General features: G+C 49.7%; 2 protein-coding genes across 7 annotated transcripts in view; one reads left to right on the forward strand and one right to left on the reverse strand.

Moving 5' to 3' along the window:
• Hmbox1 (homeobox containing 1) overlaps positions 1 to 2,171 on the forward strand; it is a 133,465-nt gene extending 131,294 nt beyond the window's left edge. The window contains exon 11 of the mRNA XM_052191197.1: positions 340 to 2,171. The gene's annotated coding sequence lies outside the window, so the exon portion shown is untranslated. The remainder of the gene's footprint in view (positions 1 to 339) is intronic.
• Positions 2,172 to 6,099: 3,928 nt separating this feature from the next.
• Positions 6,100 to 25,538, reverse strand: part of Kif13b (kinesin family member 13B) — a 163,503-nt gene continuing 144,064 nt past the window's right edge. Inside the window, exons 38-40 of one of the 6 annotated variants that reach the window (XM_052191201.1) lie at positions 14,029 to 14,091; positions 10,770 to 11,526; positions 6,100 to 8,040 (exon numbers count right to left, since the gene is read on the reverse strand). In XM_052191201.1, coding sequence (XP_052047161.1) covers positions 7,775 to 8,040; positions 10,770 to 11,526; positions 14,029 to 14,091 — 1,086 coding nt within the window. In that variant the 3' untranslated portion in view covers positions 6,100 to 7,774. Of the gene's footprint in view, positions 8,041 to 10,769; positions 11,527 to 14,028; positions 14,092 to 22,664; positions 22,751 to 25,538 lie in introns of those variants that run through there. The other 5 variants (XM_052191204.1, XM_052191203.1, XM_052191202.1 and 2 more) reach the window with 5 other exon arrangements.

Consider the following 25,538-nt stretch of genomic DNA (forward strand, 5'->3'; position numbering starts at 1 on the left):
TGCATTCTTTAGGATGAGTGAGAGACTGTCTCGAGGTAGATCTGGGCCTTTTATTGACATGGGGTATAGGACATTGACTGCTGTGCTCAGTTGGTACAACAGTGACAAGTAGAAAGGAACAATCCATCACACGGGCGGGCACCTAATTTTCATTAATCCAAGATTTTTGTTCAGACAGTGGAATAATGCAGACACTGGGCATTTGCATGTAACAGGTGCGAGTGACCCTGCCTCACCTAGAGAGGGGAGAGCAGAGGGTGAGTGGCCAAGTGCTGGCAAAAGGGAGGCTGTGGAGCATGCAAAACCGACACTGCCCCTGAGGAATGTGTCACCCTCTAGATGCAGCGTCCATGGTCTACCTATCAAGCACCTGTCTGACCTGGTATAATTGAGGAATGTCAACTGGATGCGAGTTGAGGGACGACAGCTTTGAGTCAGAGCATCAGGGGGGCCAGGATGCTGGGCCCTGACTGGACTTGGACATTCTAGCAAGAGCTGAATGCACGCGTGTCGAGGTGCAGTGTGTGTAATTCACTGTGGGTCTGGGAACAGGCTGGCACAGCCAGCTGGGAAGCTGAAAGCAGGCTTACATGTTCTGAGCAGACACCAGGGACCAGATGTCAAGGTTGCCTGCAGGCATTCAGCCTCATTCAGGCTGTGTAGGATCCTGCCAGATGAGTCTGGGAGAGGGCAGGGCACCCTCCTGGCCTTGGCTGTTGTGTGTCTTAGTCTCTGTGTTTCCCTTTGGTGTCTCCTCTGGTCTCTGTCCCCATCTTGTGTGCCATGTGTCCCTGAGGGTGAATCACACCTGTGTCTGAGTCTGCTGTAAGGTGTTCAGTCTACCTCAAGGGGTCATCATGGCAAGCTCTGTCCACATGGAATCCTCCTTACATGCCACACACACTGGAATGTATACCGCCCCACCCCCATAACCTCTTGACCCCATCTTTCCCCATAATCACCACAGACTCCTAGTGCAAATTGGATGCTGCTTTAAATGTGAAAAATTTGTTCAAAAGCTATAAAATCTGAATGAAAGCTAAAGCTGAACTTATAAGCCTTGTTGCATATGAGCCAAAAGTGCAAAAAGCTCTATATAATGAACTAACCTGCCACTCGTATAAATATAAATATATATAAATATATTAAAAATCAGACTGTTCTACAAAATTGTGTATTTGTATTTTTGTGTACGTACAATTTTCTGCTAAGCAGAAGGAGGGTGTAGTATAGGGCGCTGTGAGAAGAGATTTGGTTTAATCCCATTTCTTTGTTACTTATTTTTGTTAACATCAGATGCCTGTCTTCGTCTTTCTGTGTATGACACTGTTTGGAAAGCTGCAGTATCCTTCCTCCTTAGGCCAGAGTCTGTGACAGTAAAGGTGGAGCTCAGGGAGCTGGGCGGGCACCTGACAGGCAGGGAGCAGGCTTGCGCCCGTGGCAGGCATGGCATGACATGCTGACTTGTCTCTGGGAAGCAAACTCCCTTTTTAGAAACCAGTTTCCCAGACAAGACTGTTGGATACTCACAGACACGGGGAGCAGAGGAGACTTCTTTCCGTTGCCCAGGTGGCTAAGCCTGGCGTAGCTCCCAGCCCCCTGGCTACCACTGGGCCATGTCTCCCAGGTAGCTGCTGCCTTTTCAGACAGGGTTACCAGATGCCTCCCTGTTGGAGCTGTCACCAGAGGTCCAATTCATTACCTGGAGCATCTCAGAACCCACTTTGCCGGTGCTAAACAGGAGAGGGGTTAGACTGGCTGCCAATCATGGTTGGAACCAACCACCAGAGGCCAAGTCAGGCTTGGGTACCCACTGCTGCCCACACCTCCCAGCGCCTCCTGGCCCCTGGTGGAGCCTGCTCTAGGGAGTGATACTGCACCTTCCCAGTAGGACTCAGATTCTAACAATGTGTGATGACTGTAGCAAGAAGCCCTTGTTTCTCAATGTAAATGGTCAAACAAGCGCTCTACTGTATTGATTAAATAGTTCAATGAGTCCTGTTTCATTGTATCTCCTATTCTGGATTAGTGCCTTTTGGACAGTAGACTGTTCTGTAATTAAAATGTAGTATACTGCTTTTTTGTACAGTTTTGTTTTAATAAAACTTTTTTTTAATTTGTGTTTATTTTAGTATTGTACCTACTAGAGAATAAAATGTATAACTGAGCAAGGCTGTCCGGGATTTCTTTGGATCCAGATATTCATGGGGTTGGTGCTTGTGCCCAGTTGGCTGAAGCAGACACAGGGGTCTGTTCTGTGCGCCCTCCCTTGTGAAGTTTCTAGTTTGTATTAGTTTTGCAGGCAAGTGTCCAGGCCCCAGCTCTGCCTTTCAGACTTTCCAAAGGGACAGGGGAGTTGAAGAGACCACAGCTCCAAACCCTGAGCAGAACCCCTGCCACCACTTCATGTTGGGGGGAGGGGGCACATCCAGTAAGGCTCTGCCCCAAGCTGCAGCCAAGCTTGACAAGTTCTGTAGCTTTCCTTTCTTTCTTTCTTTTTTAAAGATTTATTTATTATTATATCTAAGTACACTGTAGCTGTCTTCAGACACACCAGAAGAGGGCATCAGATCCCATTACTGATGGTTGTGAGCCACCATGTGGTTGCTGGGAATTGAACTCAGGATCTTCAGAAGAGCAGTCAGTGCTCTTACCTGCTGAGCCATCTCTCCAGCCCTCCAGCTTGCTTTCTTAAGGTTCTGTAAGCTTTCTCCATTTCCTGCTGGAGCCTGCCCACCCTGAGCCTCTTAAAGGAGCTGGCTCTGAAAGCGGTGTCTGGAGGAGCAGAAGCAAAAGGCAGCTTTGTTGTCCCTGCTCTGGTTTTCAGTGGTGTGCAGAGGGAAGACCAGGCCCCAGCTTTCCCTGTCCACAAGGCAGGGACTGTATCCACCCCTCCTTAGAAGACTCAGAACCATTTCCCTTCATGGTATGCACCATAGGGGAGTCTGACAGCACAGCTCAGATCAGAACAGAGGCCAGGCCAGGCCTGTCCCTACCTCACAGGTCTGCATAGTTTGGCCCCAAACTCTTATTTCAACTTAAGCCCAAATCTCAGACCATGAGCCTCCTTAGCCTGGGCACATGCACTACATGGCCAAGCATCTCCCCGGGGTATCCTCTCCTCTCTGTATCCCAGGGTAACTTCCTGGGCTCCCCAGGCCCAGGATCAGTGCCCACATTCCTTGAGTCACTCAGTAAGCAAAGAGAGAACTAAGTGTGACACCCACTACAGTCCATGCGAGGGCTTGGTACAGACTAGACTTCTCCTGGGGCTTCTAGGTAACCACAGTCTGAAAAAGATAATGTCTCCACCGTCCCCTACCCCCCACCCAGCTGCTGGATCAGCTCCACTCAGAACCCTGCCTCATCCCTCAAGGGGCTTCTCCTGGCTGCCACATGTGTCTCTGCCTGGCAGAGCTTATCTCTGAGGATAACTCTGCTGCACTTGGGAACACAAACAAGTCTTGTTAGAAGCTGCCTATGGCTGATGGCCACCTCTGCTCAGGCCTCCAGGTGCCTCTGACCCAGCGTTCTCAGGCTACTTTATTTATGAGACAACAGCAGAATGAGGTTTGGTGCAGGGAGAAAAACATGAGTCCTGTTCCCTGGCAACAATGCTTTGCTGTAGCAGAGTGGCTGAGAGGAGGGGCCCATGGGTGGCAGAGGAAGGCCCTTCCCTAGCACAAAACTAGAAAGGGCAGGTCTAAAGGCAGGTTCCTCTTTCTAAAACACCTCGTTCGAGGCAGTGGTTCTCAACCCTTCTGAAGGGTCACCTAAAACCATGAGAAAATACAGATATTAACATCATGATTCAAAACAGTAGCAATACTGCAGTTATGAAGTACCAACAGTTACAAAATAGCTAGACCACCACAACATGAGGAACTGTATTAAAGGGTCCCAGCATTAAGGAAATTGAGTACCACTGCTCAGGGTATATCTATGTGCAACAGTAGAAAGACTTTTGCTCTCTAGTGCAGTCCATAATAGAGCCTCTATCAATCATAGGTCAAAGCAGATTGTAAAACCCCTGTGTGTGTACACACACACACACACACAGAGGGGGGGGGAGGGAGAGAGAGAGAGAGAGAGAGAGAGAAAGAGAGAGGAGAGGGAGAGAGGAAGAGAGAGGGAGAGAGACAGAAACAGAGACCTACCTATTCCTAGCTAGCCCTGAAGCTCCACTTAGTATTAGTCTCAGGCCCCCAGGAGTTTCTGATGCTGCCTGGCTTCTATAAGGGTCTGAAATGAATGAGGGTGTGGAGACAGACTAAAATGCGAATGGGGACTCCCAGAGTCTTTGATCCAAGTCTGGGAGTCTCTGGAAACCCTAGGACCACCACCCCTTAGGGACCACCACCAAGTCAGTTGAAGCCCAGGATGAGGATAGGAAGAACGGTTAAGACTGACCACAGACATAAGCAAGAAATCACCTGGATTTATTTAGAAGCTGTTGGTCACTTGATGGAAAGGCATGTATGGTACAAAATTACAATAGTTTGGTTCCTCATACAACATAAATCATCATCTTTACTATTCATTACAGGGTCTTTGGATTTTTAATTCCCATTTAACATGTACCAAATCACTGTAATCCTGGAATCAACATCACATGTGATCTCATATTTACACAATTCACACCCATGCTTTTCCCAATTTTCCCAACACTGCAAAAGTATCCACAGCACAAAGGAAGGCACCATATAGACTAAGATGTTTTGGGTAGTGTCTGGAACTAGAAGCACAAGCTAGATACTGGTCCCAGGGAAGGCACTAGAAATGGTCCTATGGTCTCTGACCTGAGGTGGACTGGGCCTTGAGGCACTAGAAACTTCAAGTCACCCTCCATGGGCAACATGTAGCAAAGGCAGCTTGGACAGACAGGTAAATGTTATGTGAGCCACTCACCTGCTTCCCACACAGAACCTCTAAGGCACGGTAAGTGCTGGAGAAAACTGAAGACATGGAAACGCTATCTATACCTCTGCAACTTCTCAGGGGACATGTCACTAAACACAACCCAGAAACACTGGCCCTCTGCCCCTTAGATATGGGCACCTGAAACCCAACCCCACACCCACCACCTACCCTCCACTACCTGACATTACTGACCATGACCCCATCCACCATTTTTCCAGCGTCATGTTAGTGTTAGTGTGCTCTGAAGGGCAGTGAGCAGAGGGCGGAGGCTGCAGCTGGCCTGCCTGGCCTGCCTCAGCTAGGAGCGCCCAGGAAGAACACAGCTCACTGTCTTTATCCAGCCCACAGGGGACAAGAAGGTCAGAGTGCAATATGGGCACAGCAAAACCAGAAGACCCACAAACACTTGCGCCCCATCTCTTCAGACCCACCCCAAAGCACCAGCTTCCTCAAGGCCACCTCCCTGCCCTCATAGCAGACGGGCACACTGGGTCCTCTTGGCCATAGGAGAGGACAAACTCGTAGCACACTTGCCATGTGTGATGTGGCACCTCAGAAGATCCCAGCCACATTGAGCACCAGGTGCATGAGAACAGAGCTTCTGTGTGACAGACTGCCCTCACAGAACACCGCTCCCACCCCTGGAGGCCATGGGAACAGCCATCCTGGAGGACGCCATGTGCTGTGTGTGGCTAGTTGCCTGTGAGGCTGGGCACTTCAAGTGAAGAGTACCCTGCACAGCTTTGTGGAAAGGGTCATTCTTTGCAGGGGCAGGGGGAATTCTTAGGCAGCCTGGAAGTAGAAAGGTTGGGGAACCTCAGGTCCCAGGAGCAGAGAGGAAAGTGGGGGCTGGGAGAGAGAAGGGGTCCCAGAAGCACGGGGCTGCAGCTGGTCAAGTGAGATCCCTCAGGACTTCCAGTGCACCTGAGAACTCCAGCAAGATGAAGTCAATAGTGACTTTTCCTCCTGTTTGACACCATCTAAGTGACAGGTGGCACAATGTCCCTTCCCACAGCCTAATACAACTGGCTTTACATCTACAGGGACTTCTTTCCCTATACTCATTGCATGGCCATCCTAGAGGTTAGGACTGGGGGGTTGTGTGTGGGGACTCTGGTCCTTCCGGGGAATGAATGGCTACTCTCCAGGGGACCCTGACAGGAGAAAACCTTTAACTAGAATACAATCCAAAGTGCTGTGTGCTCCCGGGAGCGTGGCCAGGCAGGATCGGTAGGGCTAACTTACCTGCTGGCTATCCCCCAAAATGCCAGCTGAGGAAGAGGAGTTATCGAATTAGTGCCTGCCTCTAGCTGGCAGCTCCAGACATCTGTGATGTTAAGACCAGCAGAGGCAGGTCTCTCCTGGCAGATCACGGTGACAAGTGGAACAGCACTCAACTCCAAGACTGGAGCACACGCAGAGTCTGCCCGTGCCAGGGAGACAACACATTCTCCTATTGCTCTAAGCAGCCTCTGGTCAAGGTCTGGGCAGGCAGATGGTAGTTTATACTGGGCTAAGCAGACAATGCAGATGGTGCAGACTGAGTGTCAGCAAGACTAGCGCAGGGGCCACAATGGCCAGAGGAGGCTGAGAAACCACCTGGCAGGAGCTACTTCCCTTAAAAGGCTTAGGTCCTCACAGAACCAGTTCCCCTACAAACACTTGCTAGCTGTGGTTCTTCAGGAGTCTGAGAGTCAAACTTAGAACAAACTGCCAAGGATACCCTGTGTAATGACCCATCCTGAGGTGGAAGGCAGGGCAGGTGCTGGGACAGCAGGGACTTGGTGACTCTGATCTGCCCACTGAGTCCTCCACCAACACTCTGGGACTCAGAGGGCAGGTCAGACACACGTCTCAGCAAACAGGTGGTTGATAATGCCCTGGGATACAGCACAGATCGGAAGAACGAAATGGCAACAGGTCTGCCCTCACTACCTACCTGCTGGCCCAGGTGCTATCAGGGTTTCGGAATTGTCAGAGTCAAAACATTCACCAGTTCCCTGAAACCCAAGGTATTGAAGGCTTGATCCATGTCAAGTCCTGGGTCTGCCTTCCCACCAGTGACAGTAAAGCCATGGTGTGTCTGCAATCAAGAAACACAACAGCAGCTGGCTTCATTCGCTGGCCACCACTTCCAGCAACCGCCATCCAAGACAAGGCACAGCTCTGGCCAGCCAGAGGCCGGTAAGCACAAGGCAGGCCCCGGGCACACATGTTGGGATAGATAGCAATTATGGTGTGTGAAATATTTTAACTTTTGGAAAAATAAATTAAATAAATATAGTTCAAGCATCCTGTTAAGAAATGAATGGCCAGCAGAAAAGACTTTCTGAGTTTAAAGACACTGGGACACCCACAAAGATGCCTCCTAGAAACCCTGTGAGCCGTGCAGAAGGATGAGGCATGGTTTAGGGGAGTCTGACAATCCACTGGTGCACCGAGAGGGTAGTGTGCGTGCTGGGCCCAGGCAGGAGAAGTCCTGTCTGTGAGGACAAGACACTTGTTAGGATCATCGCTTAAATTAAGACATTAGTGAATCAGCAGAATGAGGAAAGGGGCCCCTCCCCCTCACACACCCTCAAGCAGGCAGGGAGGAGCTGGGCTGGCCCCAGCCCTGCCACCCAGCTACCGTCCCCAGGTCTCTGGGCTCCTGGAACCTGCCACCCCTAGCCAGGGGAGCACAGCTGAGGGGAGCACAGCTGAGGGACCTGTGCCATTCCAAGTAGAGGAAGGAAATCCAGCTTCCAGCTTCCCAGAGAGGACAGGAACCAGACTGCCCATCATCCCTGTGTCCTTGCTCCAGTGGAGGCAGCAGGTCTCCTTCCTCCTGTTAGTGCTCACAGGGAGGTGCACCTTAGCTGGCCCAGGACTTCCGGTTCTCGGGATTCTTGTAGCTCCTGTCTCCCTTGGCCAGTGCAGCTGTCAGTGAAGCCAGGTTGGTGGCAGAGCCAGAGATGGTAGCACTCCTGCGGGCCTCTGTGGCTCCCTGAGGCTGGAGCCCTGAACTGCGCCTGCGCCCAGTGCCTGCAGCCCTGCGGACCCGGCCCGGCCTTACCAGCAGCCCGTAGCCAGGGTTGCACCTGAAATATTGTTTCCCACCAATGGAGCCATCATTCTTTCCTGCAGGGAAGGAAGAAAGCATCATGAGCCCCTTGTTACACAGACACCTTTACTGTGCCCATCCATTATGTGGCCATCACCCAACCCAGAAGCCAGTGAGCCTGGAACCAGGACAGCCAACAGTCGTCACCAGGGACAGATAGCCCCTCAGCCCCGTGGTTTGAAGAATGAAGCAGCAGGCCTTGTCAAAAGTCCTGCTCAGGACAAGGCGGAGGCCATCAGGGCAGAGCTGGCTGCTGCTCCTCCAGGCCACTAGCTCCTTCCTAAAGGCTCCGGCATAATGTCCCATGTCCCCCAGCTCAGCCCCGCCCAGGACACCTATCATCTCTGTGTCTCTGGGTTACCAGAGGTGGTGACTATACACTGATGAGCAGTTTTTCAGCCTTTCCAAGTCAGGGGCTTGTGTTCATGGCCTGTTCTGGTGCCACACACTGGCTGTTACCTTGAGACTCCCCTCCACATGGTTCCTGTCCTACACATTTTCCTGACCCCTGGCCACTGCTCCCACACCTACCTACCACTACCTTAGCTCAGTCCTCCGCCCGCACACCTGCCTCCCTCAAAGTGATCTTCCTGTTCCCATGATTCCCGTGTGTGCTCTGCGGTGTGTGTGTGTATGTGTGTGTGTGTGTGTGTGTGTGTATGTGTGTGTGTGTGTGAGAGAGAGAGAGAGAGAGAGAGAGAGAGAGAGAGAGAGATATCTTTTCAATCCTTGATCAAGTGGCACTACTTACCACAAGACTCTCAGATGCAGGCACCAGGTGCCCCGCAGACCTCAGAGGCCACTTTCCTACTAGTTCTCAAACAGAGAAAGCTGGGCCACCCTCAGCAGCATGGGACACTGCCCTGCCTTCCCCTGGTGACTACCCAACTTGCCAGCTCTGTCCCTGGACCCTTCCTTTGTGTCTCTGAACAGCTTGTGGTGTTCCGGACAGCCACCCTCCTCTATCCCCTCAGCACACTTGTTCTTATCAAAATGTACTTGTTCACTTAGCATTTTCTCCTCTGCAGAAGTTAAAGTCAGGTGGGAGGCAGTGCGGTGCTGACCACAGTGTGCTTAAAACTAGCACAGCAATGCAAACAAAGCACACACTTAGTTCCTGCCGGTGGGTTAAATTATTTCCTAATTCTCTTTAATTCCTGGGTTCAACTGCAGACACAGACTTATTCCTGCACTTTAGGAGAAGCAGATTGGAAATTTTTTCTACTACAGTTAACATCTTGAACCACTTCCACTTCGAGGTATTCTCTGCCAGATTATTTTTAAAGATTAGTGACTACACAGGAAGCGCTGGGCTCAGGGACAAGGGTGTCTGCAGCCAGGGTTAAATGGAGTGGTGGGCTACAGGCGGGCTGAGAGATACAAGGGCCCAGTGCTGAGTTCTAAGGGGAGCCTTCTTAAAGGCCTGAGTCTCCCTAGCAGTCCAACAAGCTGCTGGATCTGGCTGAGGGCTCAGAGACGAGGCAGGGAGCCAGGTCTGACATGTGGCAGCCTGAGCAGTGGCCTTGGCAGGAACACGTGGGCTGCACACCTCCCATGCTCACACCAAGGGACTCTCCCTGCTTAGAAAAAGAGAAGATGCTCACACCGGACCCTGCAGCACTGTGACGGGCCGCTATTCTGGAAACCGTCTGCTATCGTCACACGGTCAGCACTATGGGAGTGAGGGCCGGTGTCCACGTCACCATACCCAGCCTACATTCAGAGCAGCCTAAGTGATGCAGGAAAGATACCCACGCAGCAGAGCTCCTCAGTCAGAAACAGGGAGGAGCTGCAATGGAGGTGCCACACAAAGGGACCTTGCCACATGTTAGGAAAGAAGCCAGCACAGAAGTTTCCTTTCCACTCAACCCCAGATCATGCTCCCCACCCCATACACTTGGGAACAAAAAGCAGATTAACTGTAACCCAGGGCTGAGCAGGGCACAGCTGCCAGTGGACAGGATTACCATTGTGAGGTGACAAATTTCCCTGTGAGGTGATAAATACAAGACAATACAGATCCCAGTAATGGTAGGGCAGCTCATAAGCACCTTCATATAGCCCAGGTTGGAAATGGGTATCCAACAAAACCATTTGGGCCTGAGCTTACAACAAGCCTGAGAGGTCACAGCGCTGGGTCCCGAGGGTGCCTACTCTTCAAGGACAAACACCACTGGACATACATCCATAGCGGTGTCGGAACAAATGCTTCTTTGCCCCCCGCCCCGCTTCCTGCCCACCCTGTGCTCTGCAGTCTGACTTGAGACTCAAGAGTCTGCCCCACTCTCACGTGACCTCACCTAAGCTGTCATGCTCACGCTCACCCCAAAGTGTCCTGGAGTCTCAGGAGCATGGAATGCAGCCTGAGGCAGAGCTGCTATTTTACAAAGAACACTGGTGGGGTGGCACCTGACTATAGCCCCACCTGGGGGCAGGCTACAACTGGACAATCACTGGGCCTAATTCAGTTCAAATGAACCTGGGCCACACAGCTGGTCACAGTCTCAACAGAAAAAGATTTAAAATTATTATTTTATTATAAGTAAAAATTATTACTGAGTTTATAGCAGGTTTCAGTGACTGCCTTGGGGTTCTGATGGATTCTGAGAGTGTAGATAGGTTATGAAGGATCAGGAGGCTCAAGGAGTCTGACATGCTCTGGGGACACGGCACATCCCATGTTCCCTTCCTGCCGACCCACATGCAGCAGGGTCATGTTCAGCACGGGTACCCACAGTACACTCACCTGCAGGCAGGTCCAGCTCCACACCAATCCACGTTCCCTCCTGGAAATCAGTTGGTCCAATATACCTTACAATGCCTGTCTTGTTGGTGCCCACAACAACATATTCTCCCTCTCTGAGCCACTCAGGGACTTCACTGGCATCCTCAGAGTCAGATGTCACTTCTAGCCTCCCCAGAGTCTGTCCCCTAGCATTGCTGGGGTCTTCTGAAGCCAGGGGGTCCTCCTCTGCTCCAGAGGAGGCACTCCCCAGCATGCCTGTGAAAGACTTGAGCTCTGAGGTCCGTACTTTGCGGATTCTGAATGGGGACGTGGGCACAGATGTGGGTTCAGAAAGAAGGGATGGTCTGGGAACCTCCAGCTCGGTACTTTGAGTAGGAGTTGCAGGTGGTACATGGGGCTCCTCTGGGACAGGAGGGTGGCTCTGTGTGCAGGAGAGGAAAACCAGCTCAGGCTCTGGAGGGACCTGACACAGGGCAGGGGGAGACCCAGGTGTCTGGCTGCCAAGGCCTGCAGTGTCCAGGCCTAAGGCAAGCGTTTCTGACAGGGTAGCAGTGGAGACACTGTGAGAGAAGTAGCCACTTGAAGCTTCACTCAAGGGGCTGGGAGGTCCATCCTGCCCTTCTGGGGGCTGAGTAACCACCATGGTAGATGGAGGGGAAGACACTCTGATGGGTTTGTCACAGATCTTTACTGCAGGGGCAGCCATCTTCACCATGGACTCCAAAGCCCCACTAGGCCCAGGGCTGCCTTGTTGACCCTGCAGAAAGACAGAAGGCATACTAAGGAAAGACCTGCCCATCAAATCGAAGTCCATAGGGCTAGCGCTACCAGATCCCTGCTGAACCTTGGTAGGAGCTGTTCCTGGCTGTGTGCAGCACACACCTGAAGCTAACCGTCAGAGCCTGCCTGGCCCTGGGACGAGACTGCAGGTGAGCACTGTGCTGTGCACCTGTGTGGGAGTGGCTGAGCACCACACCTTGACCTGCTGCATGTGCATCATGTATAGAGACGCTCGTCCTGCATGGGCACAGGAGGCATTACAGGAGGCACAGGCCCCGCTCCAGGAGGAAGCAGCACACACTGAACCTCACTCTGCCCGTCCCAGCCTCCCTGGTCTTCAGTACCGGCTTCCATGGAAGCAGATGCCCTCCCTCACCCTCCACTGTCCTCAGAGGAAGACTGAAATGCACTAAAGAGAACAGAAAAGCACTTTTCTCTGGCAAAATCCAAAGGATGACCTCACCAGACAATCCGAAAATGCTTTAGCAAGCACATGAGGCACTGACCCCAGACAGTGCTGGCAGGTGCTCAGGCTGGGGGTCAGGGACAAGGAAGGGGTCCAGCCTGCTTATAGTAGGGCTCTTTCTCTAGGAGCTTGCTTTTCTGGCTCCTGGGGTCCTGTCAGGGCCTAGGGGCCTCTGATTCTGGGACGCATGCCAAGGGATTGCCACTAAGCAAGGACAGAGCCAATGGCCTTTCACATCACGTCTGAGTTACCAGACAGAAGACACAGACATGAAGCCAGGATCTCACAGTGACGGCAGGCCCCCGCTAGTCCCGGTTTGGAAGTGAGCTCAGGATGTTCTTTTAGATAACTGAAGCTGTCTGAGGGAGCCAAGCACTATCACCCAATTCTGAATCCACAGTGCTGAGGAAGGAGAAGATGGGATGGGAACAAGATGGAAGGCTGTGCAGAAAAAAAAGATGTCCCAATATTTATGCTATATATGGTCACTTTCCATCTGAAAGGACAGGATTTATTTGAACTGGGAAGTAGCTAAGATCTATAAGTCTCTTCCAGTTACTCGGCTTAACTCGGCAGTTTGATAAATCATGCATTTTCCCGTGAACTGTCATTTATATTCCTGCTTCCTTCCAGAAGCCTTCATTGCCCACAAGGCACACTTTCTGGGGGAGGGGAATTCACGGCACCTCTTGAGATTAACAGCCCATTTTTGTGATAGGGCTTTGACTGAAAACTTACTCAAACCAGCAGATCAATAACTGTCATCGCCATAAATATGCTGAAAGACTAGGCGATCTTTCAATCATTTTTCTTCTGAAACTCGGACACACTTTATTTATTCTTCCCGACTCTAGTTAGCTATTGCTGGATGCAGGGGGATACACAGAGCTACAAGAGAAGCCAGACATGGCCTGTGGCTGTTTCATACTCACCCATAAGTGAGATTGAGTCACCTCTAGTTCCACTCTAGCCAGAGTGACATGAAGGAGAGGCACAGAACACCTCAGAGACAGGTTTTCCCATGCCCACCTGAATCCCTGGTGGGAGAGGGATGCGGGAACTAGAAGGCATTTACTGTGAAGCGCAGGGAAGCTGAAGGGCCTGTGCATGTTCCTCGTGGAAGGGACAAACCAGGTAGAGTGATGACAGACTAAAGATGGCAAAGGGAAGATAACACAGCCTCCTTAGGCTCCATCGCAGCACCCTGCAAACACTTTCACTTGGCTGGAATTGAAATTTATCATTTGAAAGCTATTTGCTGACTGTAGAATGTCCAAAGGCTGCGAGCCAATAGGATAAGCAGCAGGAGCCAGGCACACTGGCCTTCCAGTGAGTGCTGCTTCTGGTCAAACCTGCCAGCCTACGTGCCACGGGACCACCAACAATGCTCCCAGGGGAGGGGCCTTGGGATCACTAAGACATCACTAAGGCACTGGAGTGAAAGGGACTTTTCATGATAGGGTGCTAAAGGGTCAATTGTCCCTCAGAAAGATCACCAGACCCTGTTTGCTGTTGTCTGAATATATTACTTTCCCTATGAAGATGAGGATACCCATTCAGAGATTGAAGGCATGGTGGGACTAGGAGCTCTACTGTTCACAGAATGATGAGTTCTGCTGAGCTGTGGGAGACCAGAAGAGACAGTTCTCTCCCAGGCTAGCATGAGTCTTTTCACGCTGATACCATGAACCACAATGAACTATAAAACTGAGAATTAAGCAAATACTCACAAGAAAAAGATAGTTCTGTTTATAGAAACCCCCTCTGCCCAGCAGTGGACTATTAAAGCACAGACTACATTAGCAGTCAAGCACCAAAAACTTTACAATCATATGATTAGCAGGTTGGAAATAGCAAATTGCAACAAGGAGCCTGTGCAGGGAGAAGGCAGTGCCCTACATTGTAGCTAATTATTGAAGTGGGAAGTGAAGAGGGAGGCAGGTGTGGGCCAGAGGATCCCAGGGAGCCTCAGGGCCACCTCTGCAAGTGGGGCAGCCCAACCTGGTGACTCACCTCCTCTGTCCTTGTCGCCTGGGCATCTGAGAAGGTAGGCTGCACCAAGACTCGGGGCACGGGCTGAGGACACAAGCACATGAGTGAGGGGAGAGGGGCACAGAGCAGAAAGCTGCCAGGAGCCACAAGGAGACTGCACAGCTCTCAGGAACTCCAACATACTCCAACATACTTGTGTGGCTTGAGGGTACCAGGGTTCTACGCCACACAAGACAGGCTGGCCCCAGTCAGCTATAAGACACACATATAATTGCCATGCTTCTTCTCTGTGGTCACAGACACATGCTGATCAATACTGGACTGAGTATAAGTCACAGATATGAAGCCACTGAAACAGACAGCAGAAGCTGGGAGTCAGCCTGAACCTGGTGGCCAGGGAGCTCTTGGAGCAGCATGTGCTGCGGCACTAAGAAGGAAGGCAGCTTTTCTGGCTGGAGCACCAAGCACACAAAGACAGAGGGAGCCTTGAGCAACCTTGGGCATCTGAAACTAACAGAGCTAGGAAAGGAGAGAGGTAACTTGACTCCTGAGCAGAGCAAGAGGAAGGCAGCCAGGAGGCAGGAAGCCCCCTGACAGCGCGGTGCCCACTGGAGAGCCAGGAAGCCCCCTGACAGCGCGGTGCCCACTGGAGAGCCAGGAACCTCCCTGACAGTGTGGTACCCACTGGAGAGGCAGCAGAAGTTCCAGCAGACTTCCAGTAATAAAAACCCCTGCACCAGAGCAGCTGATGAGAAAAGAGCCTGCAGGAGGGGTGAAATACCACAGCAGAGGGCTTGACTTACAGAAACATGATTTAAGGAGTGCTAGAGGAATGCTAAGAATCTGGGTAAGAACATGAAGTCAGAGGAGGAAGCAGGAACCAAATTCATCTTATGGTGAGGTCAAGAGCAGTGGGGCAGAGGCAGACAGCATTGCGAAGGTCTCTGGAAGAAACCAGGAGCCCAGCATTGCTGCCTCTCCAGCTCTTGCCAATTCTGGCTTCAAGTGTCCCCTTGTCTCCCTCTGCTCACTCAGCACTAGAGAAGGACCAGCAGGCAGGCAGGAAGGCAGGCAGGCACTGCGTGGCCTTCACTTCCCTGTCCAGCTGAGGGAAGGAGTGCTGGCCACAGCTCTGCTACTGACTCTCTGTCACCATTCTGACCTGGATGAAGGATTTACTAAAGGACCCCAGGGAAGAAAAGGTAAGGATTAGGGCCAGTTGCTTGGTGACCGCAGGTCCCCAAGAGCGTGGGAACTTGAGCTGGACAGCCTCCCTCCACTTTCTCCTAGTTCCTAGGTTCCTGGGCCCTGAGAAGTCCAAGTAGTTCTGACTGTGCGCACAGGGCCTTCAAGCCTAAGCACGACTGCTCACCGTCCCTCACGTGCGGATAACGCGTACATATTTGGGCAAAGGTGACACCATAGCCACCAGGGCTACTGTTAGGAGCTGAGTAAGGCCAGACTCATTCTAACTCACAGGGTGGGACAGCTCAGAGAAGGTGCTGGGAGAATGCAGGAGTGTAACGGAAGGACCAGAGTAGAGAAAGGATATACAGTTCAACCTACAAACGCTGGGGTCACACTCCAGGGAGCTAGGAATATGTGTGCCCGAGAGGATGGACAGCGAGGGGGTCCTTTAACAGCAGCGCTACTGCCATGCAGTGGAAGGGCTTGAACCCCGAGACCCCAGCCACCTCCTTCATGCTTTTAACACAGAAAAGTTCTGTGCCTTAGCATCCCCTCCCCTAGCACCCAGACCTCTGACCTCTGACCAAACCCAGGGCAGCTCACACTGAAATGGAGCAGTCCTCTATGTGCCTGCCACTCCACCTTAAACTCCAAGGGACCTGATGCTGCCTCTGTTCTTTTCCCCACAGACCAAAGTCTCCCACAAACAGGAAGGTTTGCAGGGTATTTACTTAGTAAAGACAGTAAAAGGGATGTTTCCCTCATGCTCAGGCTGCAAGTTCTACTCTTTAGTTAGGTCTTACTGAGAATGGATGGCATGAGGATGGGACATAAAAATGGTGAAATCAGCCGGACAGAGTGGCACACACCTGGAATCCTAGCACTTGGGAGGCAGAGGCAGGCGGATTTCTGAGTTCAAGGCCAGCCTGGTCTACAGAGTGAGTTCCAGGACAGCCAGGGCTACACAGAGAAACCCTGTCTCACCCACCCCCCCCCAAAAAAAACACACAAAAAATGTTGAAACCTGGGGGGTGGGGGAGGGGAAGGGGCTCAGTGGTAAGAGCACCACATGGCGGCTCACAGCCATCTGTAATGGGATCTGATGCCCTCTTCTGGGGTACTCATAAGAATAGGGAGGCATCCTCACACTCCTCCGAGTGACTCAGGGACTCCCTCACAGGACTCGGTGGCTCCCTTATGAAACAGCTGCAAAAATTAACTGAGGGCACAAACAGACCAAGCCCTGGTTCCAACATGAAACCACTCTCCTGTGATCCTTTGGGGGGGGGGGGGATGTATAAGTCAAATTACTAAAATGAAGAGTGTGAAATGGATCCCAGACTTGAAGGTCCTAAAGCAGAGGGGACTGGGGGAGAAGGGATTAGGCCAGTGGCTGTGCGGACCAGCCTGAGCAGCATGGCAGGTCTGGAACTGCTAACCCCAGGAACAGCTACCCTGGGGTCTTGAACAACCCCAGCAGGGGAAGAGACTCAGTGCTGGTTGTGCATGGGTGGGGTGGGGTGGGGGTTGGTGTATAAGTCTTGTGTGTCCACAAACAGCTCCTGCTTGTTCAGAAAGTGTAACAGTGAGGAGAATGCTTCCTTTGGGAGATTGGCTAGAAAGGGAAGACACCAGTATGAGGGCATCAATGAAGACATTATTTCAGTGGTTCCCTGGAGAGGTCCTGAGGGCCGAAACTTGGAAAGGAAGAGAAAGAAGCAGAGACAAGGAGGGAGATGAATGTTTGGAGGCTGAAGAAGTTAGAGGCATTACCCAGGTGGACAGAGTACCCAACACACTGTATATCCACATATGGGGCTGGGGGAGAGGCTCAGGCCTCCCAAGCTTAACGACAGCCTGTGATGAATTCAGCAGTCACTGTAAGGTACCAGATAAAATCTAAGTTGGGCCTTAATGAGCTCCTTCATACACAGTGGCTCTACCCTCCAAGCTCACATTTGCATTTGAATAAACCTTTCCATATTCCCTGCACAGTTGCCCATTTCAATAGCTCTAGACATTTCAGATCGTAAATTCATTAATCCTTATGACACATCTGGTAACTATTAATAAAAACTATTGCAACATATTTCACAACCATAAATATTAACAAGTCCCGCGAGAAGGGTGAATATAATTATGTTTCCTGCTCCAGAACTAGGACTTCAGGAGCCTAGCCTACTGCTGACTGGGTGGAGTCAGCATCACTCAGGAGCCTTTGTATGGTCTGTTGAGCACTGCTGAGACCCAACAGACCCATGTTCAGCCACCACAACCTGGCAACAGTCCAGGGAAATGGTACCAGTCATTTCTGAGGTCACAGCTTGCCCTTAAAGTATTAGCCCAGGCTTCACGAACACCCACTCCTTTCCCTAGGCAACAAACATTTGGCAGCACCTGGTGGAACCCTGCACTGGCTGTGCCTCTGTCTGTGGAGCTCAGAAGGAACATATTGCCTGCCACTCTTAGAAGGGCATCAATAAGAGTTGTCTTGGTGTTTTCTGAGGGAATAAACATGCATCAGCCATTTAACAAACAGCACAAAGAATAAAACAGACAGTGGGAAAAGATGGATCCTTGTAAATTTTAGCATAAAGCTATAAAGGGGACAAGAGAAGTTGGACAAAGGAGACATTACCTTAAATTTAAACAATATTGAATTTTCACCTACATTTTTTTATATTTATAAACCTTTTCTAACATCTACCTACTACCCTGAATTTGAGCAAAATGGTGCCTAAGTTAATATTCAGCTTTTACTTAAATAAATATTAATCAACTATTTAGGTCCAAGTAGGAGAAATTAGTTTTATAAGAGTTGTAAATTTTATTTTTTACTACAAATAATCAGAAGTCAACATCTCACCTTCCTGATAGGAGGAAATTCTAAGCAGAGTCTAGATGCAGGGCATTAGAAATGGCTAGCTTATGGGCTGGAGAGATGGCTCAATGGTTACTAGCACTGACTGCTCTTCCAGAGGTCCTGGGTTTAAATCCCAGCAACCACATGGTGGCTCATGACCATCTGTAATGAGATTGGATGCCCTCTTCTGGTATGTCTGAAGACAGCTACAGTGTACTCACATAAAATAAATAAATAAATCTTTTAAGAAAGAAGCTGGGCAGTGGTGGTGCACACCTTTAATCCCAGCACTCAGGAGACAGAGGCAAATGGATTTCTGAGTTTGTGGCCAGGTTGGTCTACAGAATAAGTTCCAGGACAGCCAGGGCTATACATAGAAACCCTGTCCCAAACAAACAAACAAACAAGGCTATACAGAGAAATCCTGATCCAAACAAATGAGACAGAGAGAGAGAGAGAGAGAGAGAGAGAGAAGAGAAGAGAAGAGAAGAGAAGAGAAGAGAAGAGAAGAGAAGAGAAGAGAAGAGAAGAGAAGAGAAGAGAAGAGAAGAGAAGAGAAGAGAAGAGAAATGGCTAGCTTTAACAAGTCTGATAAAAGTATGCCTAGTGGTGATAACAGCCACACACCACACACTGAGGACCAACCAAGCCTGAGTTATAAGCTCATCAACAGAGGCCCGTGTCTAAGGGCTATGTTCATCAGGGGAGGGGTGTTGCCTACAGTGAGGGCAGAGGCATGCTCAAGGAAGGCTCTAGCTTCACAGGGGCATCTGAAGCTGTGGTGGCATTGAAACCCTCAGGGTCTGGTGTCCACCATGTTCCCATAGCTGCCTTCTGCTTTACACAATGTGTGTCAGGCATGTGTTTGTGGAGTGTCAGCCCCGATGAAGCCAGCTTTTTACCGTCTGGTGGCTTTATTTCAAATGGAGAAAGTGGATGTTCTGACATACACAGCGCCCTCAGATTACCCTGTCACCAGCACAAGGTACACATATGAAGGTGGTATACTAGCTGGTTTTGTGTGTCAACTTAACACAAGCTGAAGTCATCACAGAGAAAGGAGCTTCAGTTGGGGAAGTGCCTCCATGAGATCCAGCTGTGGGGCATTTTCTCAATTAGTGATCAAGGAGGGAGGGTCCCTTGTGGGTGGTACCATATCTAGGCTGGTAGTCTTGGGTTCTATAAGAAAGCAGGCTGAGCAAGCCAGGGGAAGCAAGCTAGTAAGAAACATCCCTCCATGGCCTCTGCATCAGCTCCTGCTTCCTGACCTGCTTGAGTTCCAGTCCCGACTTCCTTTGGTGATGAACAACAATGTGGAAGTTTGAGCTGAATAAACCCTTTCCTCCCCAACTTGTTTCTTGGTGATGATGTTCATGCAGGAATAGAAACCGTGACTAAGACAGGTGGTGATCCAATCATATGTATTCTGGAGATGACCACATGTTGAGTGGGGGTGGGCTGATCATTACAGGCACTGGTTAAGGCTCTGTTACTCTGTCTTCCACATGGTTCTGTCACTCTTAGGAGGGGACAAAATTTCTGACAAACACAACAATCCCTGTGAGGACTTTATGCACCCTTGAATAGTCTTCCCATTTCCTTCTGAAATCTTCCTCGCAGACCCAGCTAGGGGAAGCATTCCAACACAGACCTGACACTCTGACTCCCTATTCTGAAGCAGCCCACAATCTCCCTGCCCATGGACATCTTTTAAAACAAGAACAAGAGGGACAAGGAAATATTGAAGTTGAACAGGCTCTCCTCTTTCTAGTTTGGTTCTTCCTTTGGTTTCTTTCCGGATGCAGTGATTCTATGAACACTATTACTTATTTCTAATCAAGCTCAGTTGAAACCTATTGAGCTCATGCTGTGTACTAACTAAGGCTCTAAGTGTGATGGAGAAGCTACCTACATTGCAGTTTCCTCAACAGGTCAGCACTATGTGACAGTGGCCTACTGCACCTGAGGCTACATTGCAGAAGAAGCAAAAGCCCCTGCAGCCAATACAGCCACACTATCCAAAGGAGCAGAAACAGGAAAGCAGGCCAGAAGGGAGTTCACTTGTGCTGGTGGGAGGTCAATCTGACTTTAACCCTTTCATTCTCTAGACTAATCAATGAATGCAACTACTTGGAATCTCAAGCTCTGAAGCACATCCACAACTTCACAGGAACACAGACTTCCAGACACGTGAAGAGAGCTATCATGGCAAATTAATTCAATCTGACTAATTAGAGAGCAGGAAGTCCTTTCAATTACTGTATGTGCCGTCTGAGAAACACACTTGAACACGGGTGCGGGTTTCATTAATTGTAGTTCATTATTTTCCAGATTCGTTACTAAATGTGCCTCAGAAGGTCAAAGACAGCAATTTTGTCAGCTGCTACCTCTTCCCTGCAGAATCTTTGCATTTCTGGAACTCAGACAGAAACCGATTATAACCAGAACTGCTCTCTGTGAAAACTCTTCCTGAACACACTCACACAAAGAAAACTACACACAAGTTATGAGAATCTTGTTTGTAAAACAGGAACTAGGAACTTCCATCATAAAAGAAAAGAGCGTGAGCCACAGTCCTGAGCTGCAAAGCCAGGAACCAAAAGCCTCTGGGCCATTCTCTAGCTCAGAAGTGCCGACAAACATCTTCCTAGCAGTGCCCATGTCCTGGCCTGCATTAGGGACAAAAGGGAATGCTCCTGCCCGCAAACGCCACGGCCACCAGCCAAAGGGTTCTTGGCAGTGTTCATTCTCACACCACTAACCTGCGTTTCTCTCGCAACTGATCTGCCCTGCCAGGGGAATGATGGACACGTGAGGAGACTCGGGGCCCCTTCCACCCTCAGGCCTCACCTGGGTTAGCATCCCCTCTCGGAAACACCTTGTCTGCAAACCTAGGAACGGCCAGCGTCTGGGGTGCTGCAGAGAACAGCATTCTGAGGTTACTGTGCTCTCGTAGATCTCTCTATGCTCTGTCAATTCCAACCCCTGTTCTCTGCGACAACACTTCAGAGGAGTCAGTTGTTCTTCTTCTGAGGTATTGGCACCAGGATACCAACAGTCAGCTAACCCGCTCCTCAATCCTTCCTCACAGAGCGTTTCATTTTTCTCTGAAATAATACCACCCTGTGCTGTTGTTCCTGGCAGTCTTGAAGGCTCTTAATACTTTGCCCACTGGTCGCTCCAGAGAACTTGCAGTGATGGGACTGTCTCAAAGGAAGTGTTAAGCTTCCAAACTAAACTGTAATGATCATAAAGGAAGCCATTCAATTCCTTTCCTCTTAAGAAAGAAGCGAAAGCAGGTTCCAGTGAGCAGGCCTGTGTCCCAGAACATGGTATACAGGCTTCAATCTGGATCTTTGTTTCTCTTCATACTGCAAGTATTGTTGCTCTCTGTGTGCTGTCTTAAGTCCCAGCACCATTAACAGCTGGACCACACATCTGCCCTCAGAGCTGGGACAGGTCCTCTTAGGCATATTTACTGATGGGCTTTTTCTAGGTTTCATCTTGGGTCACATTCTAAACATCTCAACATTGGTTAGTTGCTTGCTTAAGGAACATCTGAACAGACATTGGCAGCAAATAAAACCTCAGGGTGCTTAGACCTAGCTAAGCTACTGCACCAACATCATAGACCTCCAAAAGAAAGATGGCAGAACCAGGCAGCAAGCAAAGTCATCAAGCAGTGGTCACACAATTCCTTTTGCCAGATTGGTGACAGAGAGCAGGTAACTGTATGTAATCTCTTTAGCTCCATGATGCCACTAAGCCCTCTTTAAAAGGGGAGATGGGGTGGTGGCCACCAATGTGGAGATGTGTTATGCTGCCAGATGCCTCATAGCTGAAGAGTGGCTTCTTTAGGGGCCAGGGCTCTGTCTTAGACCTTATACAGCCAACACTGTGCTTGTGACTCAAATGCTGATACCCTAAGACGCATGCAGATGATACCAAAAAATTTTGAGTTTTAAAAAGCAAACAACTTAAAAAGAATTTTAAAACAAATATTTAGAAGTAAACCCTGAAGTTCTCCATTTGAGTGTTTTTGTGTATTTTTGTAGTTAATACAAGAATCAAGAGAAGGACTACATTGCAAGGGTGACCACAGGGCAAAAATATCCAAAGGCCATGTCAGGTGAAACTGTGTACTAATCCTACTCAGGGCTGTGTTGGCTAGTTTTATGTCAACTTGACACATGCTAGAGTCATCAGAGAGAGGAGAGCCTCGACTGGGAAAATGCTCCATCAATCTCTGTAGGCAAGCCTCCAGTGAAGTATTCTCAACCTCACTAATGCCAGTGCTCTTTAATATAGGTTGTGGGGAGCCCTGACCATAAGACTGTCATTGCTACTTTGTGACTGTGATGTTGCTACTGTTAAGAATCTAACAGGAATGTCTGTGTTTTCCTATGGTCCTAGGTGGCCCCTATAAAGGGTCATTCTACCCTATGGAGGTCGATCCACAGGGTGAGAACCAATGAGTCTAGGATATGTTCTTAGTGATAGATGTGGGAGGGCCCAGCCCACTGTGGGTGCTCTCTTCCCTAGGCTGGAGGTCCTGGGTTCTATAAGGAAGCAAGCCATGTGGAACAAGCCAGTAAGTAGTACCTACCTAGGTCTCCATGGCTCTGGCATCAGCTCCTGCCTCCAGGTTCCTGCTCTGCTTGAGTTTCTGTCCTGGCTCCCTTCAATGATGGGCTACAAGGCAGAAGTGTGAGCCATATAGCCCTTACCTCCCCAATTTGCTCTTGGCCATGGTGCTTCATCACAGCATTAGTACCCTAAACTAAGGCAGTGGTACCTGGTACATCATTTAAATGAGATTAACTCAGTCCCACTATTGTCAAGCTCAGGCCCTTACTCTCCCACCCATTCCCGCTATAGGCCTCTGCAAGACATCACAAAATGAAGGTGTTGCCACAGGCAGCAGGCAGACTAACCCAGAACTGCTGAGACTGGGTTGGCCTTCAAGAACATGGACCACTCTTGCCCTGGCTTCTACCAGCAGAAAACAAAAGGTCAGAGGCCAAGGCCACAAAAAAGATGACCCTGTTCTTGGAGAAACCACAAGGAAGGATTTTTTTTTTTTAAGTCAAAATCTCAACCACCATGGAAAGAGGAGCAGAGAGGAGCCAGGCATGCTGGCCATTTGTCTCCCACTGCACTGAAACCCCAGTCACGGATGCACACCCAGGGATGCACACCCAGGGATGCACACCCTCGGATGCACACTTAGGGAGCAGTAGAACAGAGCACATCTCAAGTGACCCAAGTTGCAAGAAACCTAAGCTTGATGCTGTCACTTGCAATTATAATTTCCATCCCACTGAGATTTAGCAGGCAGTCGGGAAGGTGAGAGGCTGAGGCAGTGGCTCCGGTCGGATGGAGCAGCAGAGGAGGCGGTGCATTTTGGGTAACTGAATCCCAAGGGGAAAATCAGGGCTTCAGGAATTTGTTTTAATGGCATGTCTACCCCCCTAGGAGAGAAGGTTCACAAATATGTCTTGACACCGCAAGACCTCACTCAGGTGTGCCTGTCTCACCGCTAACCTACAAACAGTGCTTTCTACGTATGTGACAGAGGTCCACACAGGGCCACATCTCCATCTGCATATAAATAGACAGTGAGACAACTTTGTATCTCCAACTTATAAGGATGATTCAGAGCAAATGAGCCCTGCCCACTGGAGTTATATTCCAGAGAGATATGGTCAACAAACAATAATCCAGAAATTCCCAGGAAAAAGGCATGTGTATGTGGTGGGGTGGCTTGCTATTGTTCTCTGACACATAGAGAGGACTGGGATGCTTAGCCGTGCTTCCAGTGAGTGGCCTCCATGACAGCATGGCTCTAAACCGGAGCAAGAAGGGCAGAGGCCACCAGCACTGGAAGAGGCAGACCCTGAAACTGACTGGCATGTGCTGGTGTGCTCTGGGATAAAATGGTGGTGCAATTAATGTCTTAGAATGGCACAGAGCTGGCAGGCAGTGTACAGACTAGAGGAGGTGTGCACGCCTCAGGGGGCTATAAGCCACAGCAACAATGCAGACTTCGATTTCATCTCCAGCTGCTTCATATGAACAGTTTAAAAACGGAATGAAGTGAGCTACCCAGGGGAAGAAACTGGCTAAATGTGGATAAATATAGAGGACACCCAGCCTAGGACAGGACACCAAGAAGGACAAGCTGTTGGTGATACAAGGCTTATGGTTTTATGCAGATGAGGGCAGAGACTGCGACCCTGAGGATAGGGAGGCATCTGCCCCTGGGAGGTGTTTTCACAAATCACTGTTAATGTTTTAGCTATACCACAAGGCACTGTCACTAAGCCCAGTGTTAACTTATATTTTCATACATTTCTTGTCACCTGGCCATGACTGATTGCCTTTCTGCCCCTATCAGGCTTTGTCTCTAACAGGCTGCTGTTCCTCTCACCATCTAAAGCACAAGTGAACTCTCCTATGCAGCCAGGGCTTGGACCTGCTCGCTGAGAACGGAAAACAGCTTAACAAAAGCTGCTCCTCTTCAACAAAACTCCATGTCCCTTCCATGTAGACAACTGCCTGCAGTGAAGAGCAGCTGGAAAATGTGGTCATTCAGCTCCATGTAAAGTCACCATGGTGCCTACAGAAGGAGAAGACATGGTGGCTGTTCCCATGTGGGCTTTGGGTCTCCAGGGCAGACTGGGGAAGGGCAATTTCTTTACATCTGCTTTAGTAATTCAGATAGGCCCTCATGTCATACCTGAAGCAATGACCAGTGTAAAGCAGCACAGTGCAGTGAGGTGCTACTGGGAATGTCACTTTTGCCTGCCTGAGTCCTCCACTCACAGACACATCCCAATAACTGCAAGAACTGTCAAATGACCTTTGACCTGCCTAGCTACATGTAATTCAAACATTTTCAAAATTGCTGTGTTTCACTTTGCCATCTGCTCTGTGTGCTGATGTTTGAGTTGGTATTACACTGGGCAAGAAGCTCTCTTTACATACAGAATAGCTTACTGACGCCAATACCATCTCTCCTGAAGATGCCTTCACACAAGCCCTAAGAATCGCTCTGCTTCCGACACTACTGACACTACTGGGACATTTGAAATATGGATGAACTAATGTCAAGACCCACTTCAACAGCTGTGCCTGCATCGTTTGTGTTTCTGAATGAATATAAATAAGTCTCAGCATTTTCTGTTGAGCTAAAGCCTACATAGCAACACACTGCATCTCCAAGTGGGCTCCTTTCACCACTGTATAAAAGAAGCTTCTTGGTTGTTTGGAAAACCCTAGAACATTTTCTTTAATGCTCCACTGCTAGGCAAAGGCTTTAAAACACAAGGAAGACAAGTGACTACTTTGAGTCAAAGAACTGATTGTCCACTGGGGGCAGGGGGTGGGGGGTGGGGGTGAATTATGATTCAAGATTGTTTGAAAAGTGAAATCAAGAATTAAAAATAGAATTACATTTTCTACTTGGCAACACAAACAA

This window comes from Apodemus sylvaticus, chromosome 8 (assembly GCF_947179515.1).
Source record: "Apodemus sylvaticus chromosome 8, mApoSyl1.1, whole genome shotgun sequence".
NCBI lineage: Eukaryota > Metazoa > Chordata > Mammalia > Rodentia > Muridae > Apodemus > Apodemus sylvaticus.